At 43.1% G+C, this 18,441-nt stretch overlaps 1 protein-coding gene across 4 annotated transcripts in view; it reads left to right on the top strand.

Annotated features, from left to right (window-relative positions):
- The window catches only part of SIK3 (SIK family kinase 3), a 127,823-nt gene that overhangs the window by 90,629 nt on the left and 18,753 nt on the right, over positions 1 to 18,441 (top strand). For 2 of the 4 annotated variants that reach the window (XM_011982084.1, XM_011982067.1), the window contains 10 exons: positions 3,283 to 3,401; positions 3,970 to 4,080; positions 4,325 to 4,468; positions 4,886 to 4,963; positions 5,070 to 5,179; positions 6,291 to 6,444; positions 6,711 to 6,866; positions 9,941 to 10,011; positions 16,594 to 16,744; positions 18,062 to 18,187. In XM_011982084.1, the coding sequence (XP_011837474.1) occupies positions 3,283 to 3,401; positions 3,970 to 4,080; positions 4,325 to 4,468; positions 4,886 to 4,963; positions 5,070 to 5,179; positions 6,291 to 6,444; positions 6,711 to 6,866; positions 9,941 to 10,011; positions 16,594 to 16,744; positions 18,062 to 18,187 (1,220 nt within the window). Of the gene's footprint in view, positions 1 to 3,282; positions 3,402 to 3,969; positions 4,081 to 4,324; positions 4,469 to 4,885; positions 4,964 to 5,069; positions 5,180 to 6,290; positions 6,445 to 6,710; positions 6,867 to 9,940; positions 10,012 to 12,249; positions 12,394 to 16,593; positions 16,745 to 18,061; positions 18,188 to 18,441 lie in introns of all 4 variants that reach the window. The other 2 variants (XM_011982060.1, XM_011982076.1) reach the window with 2 other exon arrangements.

Here is an 18,441-nt window from a genome sequence, read left to right on the forward strand (position 1 = left end):
TTTTTTTTTTTTTTGGAGAATTTTCAAGGCATCCGAGGCCAAATAATGGTTAAGGATGACCAAATAGAGGTTTCAAGATCCTGAAATGAACTAGATATATCTTCTAATTAGGAATTATTATGGTAGTGTTTTTGGTTTGGTTTTTTTGTGTGTGTTTTGTTGTTGTTATTGTTGTTTGCTTTTAAGGAAATTGCCTTGGAAAAAAAGTCTGTTTTAAAGCAAGCCTTTAACTGAACACCATTCAGCTTTGGTCATCTTACGCACTAAATGGTGTGTGGAGACCAAAGGAAAACAGGAGAGTGCCATCTAGAGGCCTTAACAACAATTTGGTACTAGCCTTCTCCCTACATAGGGGTCTTTAGAAACTTCCTAAATTAAGAACACTTTTGTCCTCTTAAGTAACTGCAAACCATAAACATGTGTGTCAGTGACATTTATAATCTACACAGGTGCTGCTACAGTTGTGGCTCTAGCCTTACTACTCTGGAAACATTATTAATACAGCGTAATGTTGTAGATGGCATTTACTTTACTCTGTAGGAATGCAGAAGACTTTCAGATGTACACTGCATTTGAATATACTTTTAATTGTAAAGCAACAATAAATTGATGCCTGATGTAAGAAATCATTTTGATATAGGAACTTTGTTGTATTAGCTTTTAAAGTTAGAGTAAGTTAAAAATTAAGAGTAATTTATCTTAGTTACTTGTAGTATTCTTTTGAAAACAGTAATATAGAATGGTGTTTGCCAAATGGTATAGAAATTGAAGAGTTGAATTCACCCTAGAAAAGTAGCTCAATTTATATCCATGTGGAGATGTATAATAGGGTAGTCAAGAGTGCAGCTTAGAAGTCTCAACTTTGCCATTTCTTTGCCATGTTGAATATGTTAACTTTCAAAATCTTGTTTCTTCTTCATTTATAAGTGGAGCTAATTGTAGTCTCTAAGTTAAGGTTGTTGTGAAGGTTAAATATAATAAAGTTGGTAAGCACAGTGCTTGGTATATCAAAAGTAACTTTTTGTAATAATGTCTTACTGTTGTTGTTATTTTCACTTACCAGTTTTGTTTTCAGCATGGTTGTGATTAAATAGAAGCAGAAAATTTAAAAACCTATAGAAAATTTTATTTTAAAAAATTTTCACAATTATAATCTCATTTGATTAAATACTCAACAAATATTTATTTATATATTCAGTAGATGTTTATGCAGCTCCTAAGTGGCTAGATATCATAACCATTTTAGGTACTGGAGAGTTGATGCTGGGTACAACAGAAAGAAAGACATGGGCCTTGCATTGCAGTGGAGGAGTCAGACAATAAGTAAATACATAAAAAAGATGGTTTCCCAAAGAAATCATTTGTGTGAAGAAAATTAATGTGGTGTAATAAAGAGTGACTGGAGGTCCATCTTAGAGTAGGTGGTTAAAGAAGAACTTTCTGAGGAAGTGACGTTTAAGCTCTTACCTGAATGACAAGGAGCCAGCCATATGAAGATCTGAGGAGTGGCCATTTCAGCTAAAGGGAAAAAAAAACACACACACACAAAAAAACATGTAAAGGCCATTGTATGGCAGTGTGTTAAACATGTGCAAAAACTAGAAATGTGCATAGTGGCAGGAAACCAGGTCAGAGAGGGAAGTAGGCGACCAGATGCGGTGGCTCACGCCTGTAATCCCAGCACTTTGGGAGGCTGAGGCAAGTGGATCACTTGAGGTCAGGAGTTTGAGACCAGCCTGGTCAACATGGTGAAACTTTGCCTCTACTAAAGATACAAAAATGAGCCGGGTGTGGTGGTACAGGCCTGTAATCCCAGCTACTGGGAAGGCTAAGGCAGGAGAATCACATGAACCCAGGAGGCAGAGGTTGCAGTGAGCCGAGATCGTTCCACTGCACTTCATAGCCTGGGTAACAGAGCAAGACTCTGTCTCAAAAAAAAAAAAAAAGAAAGAAAGAAAGAGAGAGAAGTAAGAGCCTTATAGACCCAGGACTTTGGATTTCATTCTGAGGGTTATGGGAAGAGATTGGAGAGTAATGCCCAAATTTATGCTTTGGAAACATTCATTTTGCCTGTCTATGGAAAATAGATTGTAATGGAGCAAGAATGGAAGCAGAAAGACCAGGTAGGAGACTTTTGCAGGCTGTAAGTCAGAGATGATGGTGTCTTGGATAAAGATGTTGAATTAATGGTTCAGTGTTGAATTAATGTTGGGGGATTTGGATTCCCCAACAACTCTGCACCACAGAGGCAGGGTAGCATTGTGGTTAGGAGTACCAGGTGAAGAGCCAGGCTGTCTGGTTTGAAATCTGACTTAATAGCCATGTGACCTTGGACAAGTTGCTTTACCTCTCTGTGCCTAGTTTTTGCTATTCCTAAAATGGGAATAATGATAGTACATTCCTCCTAGGATTGCTGTGTAGATTAAATGAGGAAATGATAATTGTAAAATGCATTAATACTGCTGTTTTGGTATCATCATCACTGCCTTCATCACAACTGTTACTCTCACATCACCCTCAGTACCCACATTTTGTAGATGAGAAAACTTAGAAATAGAGGGTGGTTTTGAAATCAGAATATAAATTTCTTGATTTTGAATCCATTGTTCTTTCTGCAATGTAATCTGTAATATGAACACCCAGAGAAAAATTTCTATTGATCTGAATATCTGTAGCTCACAGCCCAGTTTTAAATACCTGTGACTGTTTAAATAACATTGAGAAAATGATAAATAAGGCTAGCTGAATCGCAGGGCATAGGAGAGAGGTAGCCTGTGGCTGTCTCCCGTACACACCTCGTGCCATCAGAAATTCACGTTCTCTACGTTTTGAAGAAGGGTATTGCACACCTAAGCCAAAAGCATTAGTATGCACATGGTGGTACATTTAGGAGGATAGAACTGAATGTTTTGAGAACCTTGTAAGATACTGAATCTCTTTAGAGGCCATTCTACTCTTCATTACTTGTATTAAATGGGGCCATATACATAATACAAATAAATGAAATCCGTGGATTATCCCCAGACCTTTTCTCGTCAGCCTTTTGGTGAAGGCAGTAACCAGACTCCCACACTTGAGTTTCTTTTTCTCCACCTCTCTCTGCCTTTGCTTAGCCCCTTCTGGTGGCATAAGCAACGGAATAGGTAAGGATCAAAGTGCAAGAGAGACAAAATTAGAAGCAGGGAGTTGGAGAGCCTCCCTGCTGGCTTTGCTCCTGGTTCCTCTGCTCCCCTGGTGCCTCCCCTCACCAGAAACTGAAGGCAGGCTGTTTGTCCATTGCAGAATGTGAGCATTTGATCCGCCATATGTTGGTGTTAGACCCCAATAAGCGCCTCTCCATGGAGCAGATCTGCAAGCACAAGTGGATGAAGCTAGGGGACGCCGATCCCAACTTTGACAGGGTGAGCTGGGAACCACTGCTGCAGGGGACTCCTCTGAAAGCTGTTGCAGCCTCCTTTGCATGTGATTGTAATCAGGCCATAACCTGAAAAGGTGGACACTGGGAACAAACTATTATGTAATGCTAAAGCAGCACGTGAAGCAAGCAAGAAGGAATGTAAAACCAGTTAAACTGTTGGAGAATAGTGATCATGGTTCCCTACCATGTGTCCCCAAATTATCATCAATTATCATGTTTTTGGCTTTTGAGATAGTACAGCCTGCAGTTCTGCAGCTTACCTACCATGGGGATGTCACCTTCCTCTTGTCTTAGTATGCTCAATTCAGTGGCTTCTGTAGCATGCTTTTATTTAAACCACTGTGGCCATCCCAGGTACTCCAGGGAGTGCTGGAAACAGTGAGTTGTTGTCTGTTCACAGCTGATCACTCAGGGCTGTCTTCCTTAGACTCTGTCTGAGGCCAAAAATATCCCAAGCCAGAGGGCATGGAACAGCTTGGTCATTATATGTGCTGTGCCATATTGATGTGGTTAATTGGGGGGTTGACAGCTTCCTCCTTTTTATATTACAGTTAATAGCTGAATGCCAACAACTAAAGGAAGAAAGACAGGTGGACCCCCTGAATGAGGATGTCCTCTTGGCCATGGAGGACATGGGACTGGACAAAGAGCAGACATTGCAGGTATCTCTGATGGAGTGGAGAACAAAGTGGGATGTAGCAGTTCCTCTAACCTGCTTTTTCCATTTTTCTCCTTCTTGGGAACTTGGGCCTTTTTTTTTCCTCCTGTTTTTCTTCCTCTGCCCCTCCCTGGGCCTTGGAAAGAAGGAAAGAAGGTGCTTTGGCTAATGTTATTACTGAAAGGGTTCTGGTCATCAACATGCCATTTCACCAGGGTTTTGTACTCTTTTCCCTTCTCTCTTGGTAGTCATTAAGATCAGATGCCTATGATCACTATAGTGCAATCTACAGCCTGCTGTGTGATCGACATAAGAGACATAAAACCCTGCGTCTCGGAGCACTTCCTAGCATGCCCCGAGCCCTGGCCTTTCAAGCACCAGTCAATATCCAGGTGGGCAATAACTCCAGTGACCTAGTTCAGGACAAGTAACACCAGGGGGGTAAAGGTTAGCTGTTGCTCACTAACCCTAAGTCAAGAGAGTTTCTTGCTCTTCCTTACCTCTGTCTCCTCCCATTTGTCATCTCTTCCTTTGTCAGAGGCCAGTCAAAGATCTGAACCTTTTTTTGACAGAGAGGAGGAATGAGCAAGAATAGTTGTGCCTTTTGTTTTTTTAAAGAAACAGCAAATCATGAGGCGATGCTATCCTCTCCACAGGATGCTTCCTTGTTGTGACTTCTAAGGGCAGATGAACCAAAGACTTTAGTAATCAGGGAAACATAGACTTTAGCAATCAAGACTACTTGGAAAGACTCATTATTTCTCTCTAGTATTAAAGGTGTGCGTGTCTATGTATGTACTGCTTTCCAGGCGGAGCAAGCAGGCACCGCTATGAACATCAGCGTTCCCCAGGTGCAGCTCATCAACCCAGAGAACCAAATTGTGGAGGCAAGTAGCAACCTATGGGAGCTGTCAGTTGAAACCACTTTCTTTGCCATCTCCTTGCTTCCCTTCCTTCTCATTTCTAATGTGATGGTATTTCCCTCCACCTCAGCCGGATGGGACACTGAATTTGGACAGTGATGAGGGTGAAGAGCCTTCCCCTGAAGCATTGGTGCGCTATTTGTCAATGAGGAGGCACACAGTGGGCGTGGCTGACCCACGGTGAGTATCTGGCCAACAGCCCTCACTAACACCGGGGCAAAGAATTGTCACCTCACACTCAGTGTCTACCATGGCACGTTTCCTACTATATTGTATCCCCAGAGGAGATCGAATCCAGTGGCCAAGTGGACAAATGATATGCTGTAATTTATGTATGTAGACAATTAAAATTTAAATGAATAAGGATCCAAAATCCAATAGCACAACAGTTTCCCAAAGTGTTTTCCCAAAATAGTCTTTCATGTTATCCCTGATGCCTGCACACTGGAAAATATAGACTGAAGGCCAGCTCACCCCATTTTTGTTCCACGGTTGAAGACTCTCAACTTTAAAATAGCCTTACCTCTTTTCTGGATATTTTCTTTGCTGAGTAGGAAGAGAAGGTTGTGGCAAGAATTCTCCTGAGAGGTCAACTCAGGGCAAAGCTGGTTTTCTTATAAATATCTCTTTTCTCCCAGTGAATTTCCAAAAAAGACTCCCATGCTTGCTGATGTGCTTGCTTTGTGTCTCCTGTTCTCAGCCTATGATCAAACAGGCAATAGGGGAATATTCTGGCTCCACAGACTATGTCAGCTTTAAAGGGGTGGAGCCCTGAGTCGCTCTGTTAGTGGAAAGATGTCTTACTGTAAAGTATGCTGTAAAACCTACCGTTGTAGCAAGATAGCCCTGTACGTCTAGTACTTATCTGTCCTGTCAGCACTGACGAGAGTGATTGCATTCTTTCCCTGGTGAATCAGTTGCTACTTCAGGCAGCCATTATCTTAGTGGATGGCCCACGTTCTCCAGAAACTTGCTGTTCACCTCCAGGATTTGAAAACCTGAACTGGACTGGTGCCAGTATTTCCTCTTGGCTCAGAGCTGTTGGTTTTACATGAATGGCCAATAACGAATAGCAGTCCCTTGTCCCAAATAGTAAAGGAGCAGAGAGTTAAATTCCACACTTTAGGCTTTTGCTTTGCTTTAGGATCTTAAAGAGAAACATAAATTTAGGAAGAAAATAAATAAAATACAATAAGTTGTACTGAACACAGCAGTGCCATCAATGCTGGGATATAAGCACTTTTGAGTAAGAATGTTAACCAAACTTCTCTGTCATTCTGTTTTCTATCAGTACGGAAGTTATGGACGATCTGCAGAAGCTCCTACCTGGCTTTCCTGGAGTCAACCCACAGGCTCCATTCCTGCAGGTGGCCCCTAATGTGAACTTCATGCACAACCTGTTGCCTATGCAAAATTTGCAACCAACCGGGCAACTTGAGTACAAGGTACCTAGACACAGGAGAGGGCTGGCTCGAGAAAAAACAAACTTTAGCTTCCTTTGAAAGGCTATAAGGCACCTTCCCTAGGACTGAAGGGTTTCCTTATAGAGAAAGATGATTTCTCTTGCAAAGCAGCTCGGGTGAGAGGGAAGCATCCTTTAGTCTCCATCATGACCCATGACTCCCTTAATTTGCATAGATGAGTGGCTTGCCCCTTTCTCTCCTCCTTCCCCTCATCTCATGGTCCGTCCTCCCCACTCTGTTCCTGGCAGGAGCAGTCTCTCCTACAGCCACCCACGCTACAACTGTTGAATGGAATGGGCCCCCTTGGCCGGAGGGCATCAGATGGAGGAGCCAACATCCAACTGCATGCCCAGCAGCTGCTGAAGCGCCCACGGGGACCCTCTCCGCTTGTCACCATGACACCAGTGAGTAGCAGCACACAGCCCAATTCACTGTCACAGAGGGTTTTGATAAAAAGGTTGTGAGCCTAGGGTTGGGAACCCAGGGCCAACCTACGTGTCTGAATTTCCTCTTTCTCCAAACTTAGGATATTCCAGCCCATTTTCTTCAGGCCAGTAGACTTTTCCACACTTTGTTTTTGGAGAACTTACTTACTTAGCCAAGTTATTTCTACATTGAACTTTGCTCCTGGAGAGCTTTTTCCTCAATGGGCGCTCACAGGTACCTGGTTAAGTCCAGCTGCACTCCTGCCAGCTTGGGGCAGGTAGCAGCCTAACTCAGAGCCTTCTCCCAGCAACCTTTCCCTGCCAGAAGGCCAAAGTGCCCTTAAATTAATTGGTTTCTAGACTGGCTTCTAAAATTGCCTTTTCACTAACACTTTCTCCATTGATAAACACACCTCACATTTCTGGCATAACCTGGATCACTTGATGATTTGCTCCCACAGCTCTAGCCTAGTCAGTTATCTTAGTCACATCTCCTTCATATGATAGTCACATTCAGAGATTTTTTTTCTCCCCTGGGTTCTGTTTATTTCTGGTTATTTTCCTGTCATAGGTCATTCATTCATTCGTTTATTCATTCCATCTCATAGTACCGTAATTTTGGGTAGTAACTATATCCGTCACCCTTGGAGATGTTGTAAGGGCAGTGCTGCTTTGAGGACCCTTTTCCCTCCTTTATTCCATCATGGGTTAATCCCTTGTAAAATACAGTAAAAGGGAATCATTAGAAAAATGAAAATGTAAACACATATAAAATACAAGGCTAAATTTTTTATCGAGTTCAACAGACAAAATTACTCTGTTAAATTGCTAGAAGTATCTCTTTATTTATTTTTTTAAATTGCTAAAAGTTTCTGAAAGCCTTTTGTTGATTTCTGTACTTACCTTATCATGAATTAGTAACAAAATGGTTTGTGGGCATGGGTCCGTGGGCCACACTTTCAGGAATGAAGGAATTAGTATCACAGCCCTTGGCATCATGGACAAGATCAACACATGTGAAGTATTTGAATAATAGTACCAGATCATATGTGATTAAGTACCACAGTAATAACATGGAAAATTAGGTGGCAGAGGCATTCAGAGATGGGCAAGACAGGTTTGGAAGGATCATGGTCAGCTTTATAGGAGGTGGGGTGACTTACTATGTCTACTGTAACTGTTTTTGCCAAGGTCACTAACAAGTTCTTATTGATAAATCCAGTGGACATTTTTAACCTTTTATCTTTTTGGATGTCCCAACTGTATTAATCACTGTTGACTTCTTTTTTTCTTTGAAATATTTTCTGTTCTTGGTGTCTGTGGCACCACATTCTCTGTTTTCCCCCGCCTCTCCTTTTCACATTTCCTTTCTGCTTGTTCCTTGAAGTTGGCAAAACCCAGAGTTTTATCCTAGGCCCTGTTCCCATGTCCTTTTATGTACTCCCTCTGGATGAGTTTGTCCACTCCCGTAATTTCAGTTACCGTCTGATTCTGCAGCCCAGAATGGTCTTCTGAGTTCTATACATATGTATACATGACTGCCTACGGGATAGATTTAGTTGGTTATTCCACAAGTATTGACACCTGTAAATTCAACATGTCCCAAATGAACTTACCATGACTCTGTGAAACCTGTTCCTCCCCTTGGGTGACAGTGAATGGCACTGTCAGTTTCTGGGTTACACAAGCTAGGGATGTGAATTTTATCTTTAACTCTTCCCTCTCTTATTCCCCATATCAAGTCAGTTATCCAGTGCCTGTGAATGAAAGATCTTACTTCTCCACTTTCCTTTCCTTAACTAAAGTCACTGTCATCCATTGCATAGATGAACACCATGGCATCCTAACTGACTTCCTTGCTTCCAGTCGTGTCCCCTGATCCCTGCCACCAGCCCTTTTCACACCACAGCTAGAGGAAACTAGCTCTTGCAAATATAAATCTTTGTAACACCATGCCCCTGCTTAAAATCCTTTAGTGATTCACCACTGTTCTTCCTCAAACTTTAGTGTGTTATTCAAGGCCATTTATCACTGGCCACAGCGTTCCTCTCCTGCCTCATCTACAGCCACTTCCTGCCTCACCCTGTTCACTCCACCCTTGTAGAACTGTGGTAAGGGATCCAGGAACCCTGCGAGCTTTCAAACAAAATTATTCCAGGAGGGTTTTGTTTTGTTTTGTAATTATCCATTTTGTAAAATGCTCTTTTATAATAATTGAAGTGTGATTTTTGTTCTAGTGGCTGAGGCATGGTGATTATGTGGGCACCCAGGCTATGGGTAGCTAGCAAGGATGCAGATGGGAAAGTCACAGTGATACATGCATCGTGGTGGTTCTCATTTCACTCACATGTTTTGGCGAGTAACAACTATTTTAAAGCATTGAATTCAAACTACACAATTGTATCTTATGGACTAAAATGTAATTTCAATAATTCACTATGCTTTCCTGGAGTTAAGACATTTAAACTCTGGAAATCACATTAATATGAAAAACAGGTCAAGTCCTAGACATTTCAGGTAAACAATCTTCTGTATTTTTGGGTCCTCAAACACCTACAGGCCTTCTCTTTTCTTCAGCCTAGAAGTCTGTAATCCTGTCCCTCTTTGCCTGACCAGCTCCTGTGCATCCTTCAGGTTCCTGCTAGGTACCACCTCCTCCAGGATGCCCTCCTTAATTCCCAAGCACCCCCATTAGAAGACTTGATCATGTTATTTTGTAATTGTTTACTTGTCTCTATCCTCTACTAGACTGTAAAATGAGGGCAAGGTCTATATCTGTAAATTCACATTTTATCCTGTAATAGTAGGCATTTGTTAGATTAATAAATGAATGAATGAAGATAAATAAGAGGAAGAAATTCTAATTAGTATTAACTAAGCAAGGTAAAAATGGGAAAATAGGTATATGAGAATCCTATATAACCCAGGGGTCCTAGAAAAGTTCTGTAAATAAGAAAGTTAACAGAAAGTCCTGCCCCAAGCCCAGTTATTAGAATAAGAGGCATTACAGAATAAGCTGCCACCTTGAGCTTTTCCTTCCTGTCTCTCTTCAGGCAGTGCCAGCAGTTACCCCTGTGGACGAGGAGAGCTCGGATGGGGAGCCAGATCAGGAAGCTGTGCAGAGGTAATGTGACATCTGGCAGTGCTTGCAGAAGTCCTTGGGCAGGCTCCCCCTGCAACCAGCGAAAGGTCACCTCTGCCCAAGGAGGTGGCACAGTGCAGCTTCAACATTTGTGTGGTCTCTTTGCTCAAGCCAGATGGCATGTTCCACCCCACATGGAAGTAACAGAAGACTACCCAGAAAATGTCATTTCTGTAAGCACCATTGGAAGTCCCCTAAGTGACAGCAATAACCATAAGAACTTTTTCTTTCCTCCCTCCTTCTTCCTTGTCCCCTGCCTTCATATTGCAACTCTGATAGTATTCATTCACAAGGCACAAAGCCTGCTCCTACCTGCCAAGAACTGTTTACTGAAAAGGAATTGGAGATGTGGGATGACAGTGATCCTAGCTAGTCTGGCCATGGACCTCTGGCATGGACTCTTCCTATCCAGGAGAATGAATACCTCTTGTACTGTTTGCTGTGTGCTTCTTCTACCCCCTTGTACCAACAAAGATATTGAAAAAGAGAATATGGGATTCGGGCCAGGGACAGATGCAAATATCCATTGTTTACAGAACCTTATTAAGAGATGCCTAATTCACAGAGAATGGCAGTGACCATCAGGCATGCTGTACTGTTGTTTTGGCCTCAGTTCCATTAGCCCTGGTCCTCAGCTCCATGCATGCCCCCTTGTGGGAGTTGATTTTCTGATTATCCGGGGAGGGGGTTTCACCAGAATCCAGCATGTATTTTCCCAGAAATACAGGTGTTCTTCTATATGTTTTTTCCTTTGAGGGAAGTTGAAATAAAATGGTTTTCATGGGCTTTTGGGGGAACTTTGGGTGTCTTTATCAAATGGTTATTAAAACACTAATGGCTTACTCTTTGGCAAGTTCACGTAACACTAATTACTCTACAGTCTGTTAACTGATTTTAGCTTAAAGGGGCAAGATAGTTAAGAATGAAATGAGACCATTTTTTAAGAACCTGACAGTTGCTGGCTAGGACGCTCATCCTACCCCCAGTAGCTCTGTATGAGAGCAGCTATTCAGAAAGCAGCTGGTCCTATGTGGAAAGAAAACCATGGCAAACAGGGGTGTTGGCAGGTGGGCCAGCTCCTTCTACAGCTTGGCCAATAGAAGGAAAATTGTAGTAACTTTTTCTTCCCTTGATGCTGTTGTTTCTAAAGTTTGCTGATAAGAGGGTGTATAAGGTTACAAATGGGCCCTACTGGGTCATGAAGAAATGAGAAATCAGGAAATTTACTGCCTTTCTACCTTAAAAGCGACAGCAATATTTTATCTTCTTTATCTTAGACTTTCCTTCCTCCAGGTCCACCTTCTTTCTTCGTTAGACCAACATTTCAAGGGTATGATGCCCATCAGTTTTGATGTAATAAAAAAGATATAGTGCCTCTTTCATTCACGCCTCCAGAAGAGCAGCAGCGGTGGAGGATGTCATCCACCAGACAAAGAGGGACAATAGCTTATTGATGGTATTGACTAAGTGCTGGGTCTGAAAGATCTTCCGAATAAAAGCCATCAGCTTGGGAACTCTTCGTCTTTTGAGATTCTTCTGTTTTTATTTTTTCCTTGCTTTTCTCCTCCCTAACTAAACATTTCATGTGGTTTTATTTCTTCATCCTCTACAGAATGTTGGTTCCCCAAGGACAACATCAGTTTTTTCTTCTCTGATGATTGAGTTATAGTCACCAAGCGAGAGGGAAAGGGTGGTTTTGGAATTCATTTATCCTCAAATGGAAGGATCAGGTTTCTGTGACCTGTAGTGAAGAAAGTCTCAAACCTGGAGCCTATGAGATCAAGAGACATGCAGAGTCCTTCTGAATATCTCCCCAGATTCATCTCTAGGAATAGTCCTTAGGGCTCATTTCCTTTGACTTGTATTTTGGAAATTTGGAGGGAAAAGATGAATAAATTAACATGGAGAAAATAAATTCTTCTACCGAGTAGAATGAAGCAAGGAATAGTGATCTGATCTTTGTGAGCTAGACCTACTTTCTCGCTTCTCTTCAATGGCTATTCTTAGGTACAAAATTCAGCCACTTCATTGTCAAGCCAACTTTTGTTGGCCAGTTAGACATGTTTCACTTCCATCCAGTCAGGGATCTGTTTGCCATCAAGCCCTTCGTGAGCTCTGGCACTATCTCATTGAGTGCTTTGGATTAACTTCTAATGCTTCTTGTGGAGGAATATTCCTGTCTGTCTTTTTTACTATGAAATGTGCTCCTGCTTGTTGCAGGTACTTGGCAAATAGGTCCAAAAGACATACACTGGCCATGACCAACCCTACAGCTGAGATCCCACCGGACCTACAACGGCAGCTAGGACAGCAGCCTTTCCGTTCCCGGGTCTGGCCTCCTCACCTGGTACCTGATCAGCATCGGTGAGTAGCCACATGAGCTGTGCGAGCTCCTTGAGGCTCATCGGACAGGCACCCTTCTGATTAGTCTCACAGCGATGGTGACTAGCATCGTGGCTTTAAATAGAAGCCAGCTGTCATCCTGAACTCACATCTTCTCAGCTCCTTGCAGTAAGCAATGCACAGGGCAAAGGTTTTTTACTGTGCCCTGGAGCAATGCGAGATTCCTCTCTCCCATTGCCTTGCAGACCTGTTTATTGTCTGCATTTGATTCCCCTGATTCTAGATGTTGATTCATAGATAAAATTGAACTTGAGACCTGCGAGAAAGTGAAACTCTCAGAAGGCCACCTGGAAACAGGAAGATTTCTAGCCATATCGATAGACTTGACCTTTAATAATCCATCACCTTCAAAAGAATGAGCATTTCATATCGTGTTACCATTGAACCGCCAGCCTGGAAATGAAGACAAAACTCCTTGTGAATAGTAGAGCAGAGATCCTCTTGAGTGATGTATTTAAGAGGTCATTCTTTCCATATTCTGATGGCAAAAATCTTTTGCTAGGTTCGGTTATGGTTATAATCCATTCTCTTGAAGAAATAAAAGCAAGTTTAACCTTCCTGACCAAGAAAACTTCATTGACTCCAAGTAAGCCTGGAAGCAGCTGCGGAATGACACTTTGCTAGTTGAAGAAGATGATTATCTTCTGTGAATACCTTGATGACTAAAAATCTCAGTCTTGTCCACTCCAAAGCTATCCCCAAGCTCATGGCCCACACATTCAAAGCCACCACCAGTTGCTAGAGCATATTTTATTTCTGTCTTTTGGGGAAGACAGTGAAAAGCAGCCTTGGGAAGGTTGAAAAGCAATCAGATTCCAAGGAAATTAGGTTTATATATGTATTGTTATGAAATCTTGCAGCCAGCTCGCACTGGCAAGCTTGACACAATTTTTTTATTGAGGCTGGTTACCCATTTGGTATCAACATAATCAGCAGAGGCAAGTGAACTCTGAGCAGACTGAGACATAATTAGTGCCACGTTGGAACCCTAAAAGAAGGAAGATAAGCTTTCATAAATGACTATGAATAACTTGGTAAAAATGGTCTGTTAGGAGTAGCAAGAATGACTATTCTCAAATAAAACTCTGATGGCACAGACAGACAGGCTTTTTCTAATGAAAATCTCACAGGACCTACAGTGTTCATGCACACTAAAGAGCACTTTGAGGCTGGGCGCGGTGGCTCACGCCTGTAATCCCAGCACTTTGGGAGGCCAAGGCAGGCAGATCATAAGGTCAGGAGTTCGAGACCAGCCTGGCCAATATGGTGAAACCCCGTCTCTACTAAAAATACAATAATTACCCGGGCATGGTGGTGGGCGCCTGTAGTCCCAGCTACTTGGGAAGCTGAGGCAGGAGAATTACTTGAACCTGGGAAGTGGACGTTGCAGTGAGCTGAGATCACGCCACTGCACTCTAGCCTAAGCAACAGAGACTCCGTCTCAATAAATAAATAAATAAATAATAAAGAGCACTTTGAGTGATTACTGGAGAGCTGCCTTTTCCTCCCCTGTCCGTTTCCTGTGATTTCTCATAACTTCGAGCTCTACACTGGTATCTAATACACCCTTCATTCGTTCTTTTCTCCTCATCTCCATCTTCCCTTCCTCCACAGCCTGACACTTAAGTTTTGCCCTTATCCAAGTCTGTTGTTTAGCTGAAGTCCTTTAGATATCCTTGTGGAATTCTAGGTGTTCCTCAGGAGGTCTTTTTAAGAGGGGAACATGAGGATCATCACATTTCCAGAGTCGGGCTTTATCACAGACCCTATATCCTGTTGACATTTGTTACTCAAGGAGGACCACACTGGCCCACAGCTCTGTCTGTGTGATAGCCACCCTGCCTAGAGTCATTGTCAAGGCCTTGCCTGCTGGAAATCTGTCTGCTGTCTGTTTTCATGTGAACCTTTTTGGTGTTTTGAGGGTTGCCTGTGGCCAAGCCTATTTGAATTGGAAGAAAATGAATGTTTTATGAGTGGCAAATTGCATAAGATGGGGCATTTGTGCAAACCCAGCATGTCTTGATGGGATCACTATACAAATACGCAACAAAAGAGATGAAAGCCAGTCTTCAGGGGAAAGCAGAAATTTTCCAAGGCTGTAAAACATGGAATATGGGTGGCCTGGATGGGTTCTTGCATCCCTTTCGTTTTCTGGAGGAATTGATTAAAGAACAGTATTTATAGCTATCCTCCTGGGGTAGAAGAGATGAAGTTCAACATGGAAACAGAAGAGGGGTCTGATCAACCTTTTCATTTCTGGAAATGTGTAATTTAAGGTTAAAAATGTTGTAAAAAGTGTAACTAAAAAAATTTTTTAAACTAACGCAAGATAGATTTTATCCAGATGGGGAACCAAGTCCCTCTTTGAAGAGTATAGTGTGGGAGTATCAGCCTAATGCGAGGCCATCCTGAATTTGAGTGTGATTGCAAATAAAAATAAAATCAAACACAATTGCTACTTATCAGTGCTTCTCAAATGAGCAACTACATCAGAACGGTTCCTCTGAGGTTACTGTGCTGGACTGACCTGGGTATCAGTTTCTTCACAACCTGAGCTTCTGAAAAAGCCATGAAATACCTGGACCTGGGATTTTCTCTGATGGGAGAGAATGATTTTTGTGCAGAAAGACTGTACTGGCTGCTTGAAGAACATGGCTTTCTGAGGGGATCAGAAACGTGTCCATTATCAGAAAACGTTGAAAGCGTAGGAGTCAAATTTTAGGAGAAAATAGTACTTGCTTGCTTTAACTCAACCTGAAGTAGAAACAGAAATGACAAGTTATAAGGAAATGCTTCTGAACACAGCCTTCACGATCCCTGTTCCTGGATTGTGGCCCCCCAGAGTCATTTGTTTTTTGTGTTACTGAAACAAATACATGTTCGTGCTCATTTCATTAGCTCACTACTGGGTCAAGCCTCGGGTAGAGTCTGAAACAAAAGCCATCATTAGCAAAGAGAGGGTAAAAGGCTTTCACCTGCTGCCAGAACTCTCTGGATACCTCTGCACGGTCATTAGATTGCTCCTGGTCCCGCGCTCTCTGCACTGCATTTGAACTCGCTTGTTAACCTGCTTCCTGAGCTGTGGTTCTGCTTCAGTCCCAAATGAATCACTGGCAAGGTGGCACATCATTTCATCCAAAGTTCAGTGTAATGGCATCTCTGCCCTGGACATGAAACCCTGATCCTTTCCATCTGCTACTGGAATGCTGCTGCCTTGGCAGTCTTTTATCTGCTTACCTCAGCCCATAAACATCTCTTTCTGATCATCAGGTCACAAGTGTAGGTGTTAGCTTCTAACCCCGATGCTGTCTTAGGCATTCCTTATCAATAGCGTGTTCTTTCTTTCTGTGAGATTCTGGCTGTGTTCTGGTTGAACAGTGGGGTCTCTGAAGGTAATCCATGGGATTCCTCTCTCATTAGGAGGTTGAGCAAGTGCTGCTGCTCAGCAGTGGGGTCTTTGAAGGTAATCCATGTGACTCCTCTTTCATTAGGAGGTTGAGCGAGTGCTGCTGCTCTGAGAAGTCGATTTTCACAGTAGGTGGCCTTATTTTTGTTGACCAGGTACGTGCAGGATCTCAAGGCCCACATTCCTTAAGAATTTGCTGTCTCCATCCCAGGATCAGAAGTCTTCATTTTCCCCCACCCCAATCACCACCTTCTATTTTCTAGCACAGAACCTGTGAGTTCCAGGCCAGACCTTTGACCACAAAACTGACCGTTGTTTCCCTTTGGCCGTACGGAGATTATTGCTCAGGAAAAACTTTGGCTCAAATGGTGAATTTAAGGTTTCTAAAGGCACTAGATAGACACATGATTATAAAAGTAAGAGCTTCTGTATGGCCTGGCCTGGAGGATATTGAGAAGCTTTTCTCTCTGGCCTAGTATATTTATAAGAACTGGATGTACTTGATCTCAGGACCTCACCAGGCTTGGAAAGTAAGCCAACCAAAGGTAAGTAGAGATGGAAGATGTACACCTGGAGCCCTCTAAAGGGAAGCAGGCTAGGGAAACGACCGACGTCTGGAAATGTCATGAAAGTGGAATATGCAGGGCTACCTGGGCAGCCAGCGGTCTTTATGTTCGTCTGGAACAGCAGTCCCTGTGTGATTTGGTCAAAGCCCCTGAGTCCTAGCCTCTAACCTTCTCTTCCCATGTATTCAGCTCTACCTACAAGGATTCCAACACTCTGCACCTCCCTACGGAGCGTTTCTCCCCTGTGCGCCGGTTCTCAGATGGGGCTGCGAGCATCCAGGCCTTCAAAGCTCACCTGGAAAAAATGAGCAACAACAGCAGCATCAAACAGCTGCAGCAGGTAATGGAAGAGGTGGCAGCCATCCCTGGAGGAGCATGGGTGACAGAGGCCAGGATTGCAGGAGGACTGGGGTGGTAAACGTACCCCTCTTATGTCAGCAACATTGCAGTTTTATAGGTTAAAAAGGTACAGCTTTCTGGGCCTGGCGTGGTGGATCCCACCTATAATCCCAGCACACTGGGAGGCCGACGTGGGAGGATTGCTTGAGCCCAGGAGTTCTAGACCAGCCTAGGCAACATGACAAACCCTTTCTCCAAAAAAAAAAATTAAAAACTAGCATAGTCCCAGCTACTCGGGAGGCTGAGGTGGGAGGATCACTTGAACCTGGGAGGTAGAGGTTGTAGTGAGCTAAGATCGCACCCCTGCACTCCAGCCTGGCGACAAAGCAAGACTCTGTCTTAAAAGAAAAAGAAAGTATAGCTTTCTAATGCACTTTCTTTACTTTGTGTTATGTACAGCACTCCCCAGTATCAAACTTCCTTCCCCCATGAAGGGACTAAATTTTTCTCCTGTCTCTAGTTCATTGGAAAGGAGTTTCGGGGCTTGGGGTTTTTTGTTGTTGTTGTTGTTTTTTGAGACTGAGTCTCGCTGTGTCACACAGGCTGGAGTGCAGTGGCACAATCTTGGCTCACTGCAATGTCCGACTCCTGGGTTCTAGAGATTCTCCTGCCTCATCATCCTGGGTAGCTGGGACTACAGGCACCCGCCACCACGCCAGCTAATTTTTGTATTTTTAGTAGAGACATGGTTTCACCATGTTGACCAGGCTGTCTCAAACTTCGGACCTCAGGTGATCCGCCTGTTTCGGCCTCCCAAAGTGCTAGGATTACAGGCGTGAGCCATCTTGTACCCCGGCACTCCACTCATGATTTAGAATGCTGGGTCTTGATTAAACCTGTTGTACATTGTTACCACCTGGCATTCTCCCCAGGTGGTACAGAATGGCACTCTCAGAGGAAGGAAACATACCTCTATATGTGTCTATACTATAAAGATTCTATGAAGAGCCAATTTCCTTTCTGCCTTCCTGATGACCAAGCTTCCAATGGCATGTGCTTTGTACACAGATTTCACATTGGACACTTGTACTCATACAGAGGCCATCCTTGATGTTTTCCATTCATTCATACAGAACAGGATGTGAATCTATTTAGTGCACCAGATACTTATATAAATGAGTTAATTGCTCATCAAGGACACTGTTCTCTTGCGGCTCTTTCTGCCCATAAGACCTTGGGGGCAGATCTGCATCTGCTGAAATCACTGCATGGGGTGGGTCTAGCTGCATCCCATCTGTATTAACTACTTTCCCTTCAGGAGTGTGAGCAGCTGCAGAAGATGTACGGGGGGCAGATTGATGAAAGAACCCTGGAAAAGACCCAGCAGCAGCATATGTTATACCAGCAGGAGCAGCACCATCAAATTCTCCAGCAACAAATTCAAGTAGGCTCTCACTCTTTGCTTTCTCCAACTTGTTTGGAGTTTGCTTTCAGGCTGATTTGCCTATGCATTTTGGAGGAGACCACTCAGCGCAAAGTGGATTTGAGTTCTATTTGTGGTTGACATGTTTTAATAAAGGTGATCAGATCTTCTGGTGAACAACACAAGCATAAATCTGAGACACAGATAGTTCTTTCTGTTTCTTCCCTTCCTGGGAATAGCTCTGAGTAATCTTCAAGCTCGCAATAATTTTTTTC

Source organism: Mandrillus leucophaeus, unplaced genomic scaffold, assembly GCF_000951045.1.
Source record: "Mandrillus leucophaeus isolate KB7577 unplaced genomic scaffold, Mleu.le_1.0 Scaffold1052, whole genome shotgun sequence".
NCBI lineage: Eukaryota > Metazoa > Chordata > Mammalia > Primates > Cercopithecidae > Mandrillus > Mandrillus leucophaeus.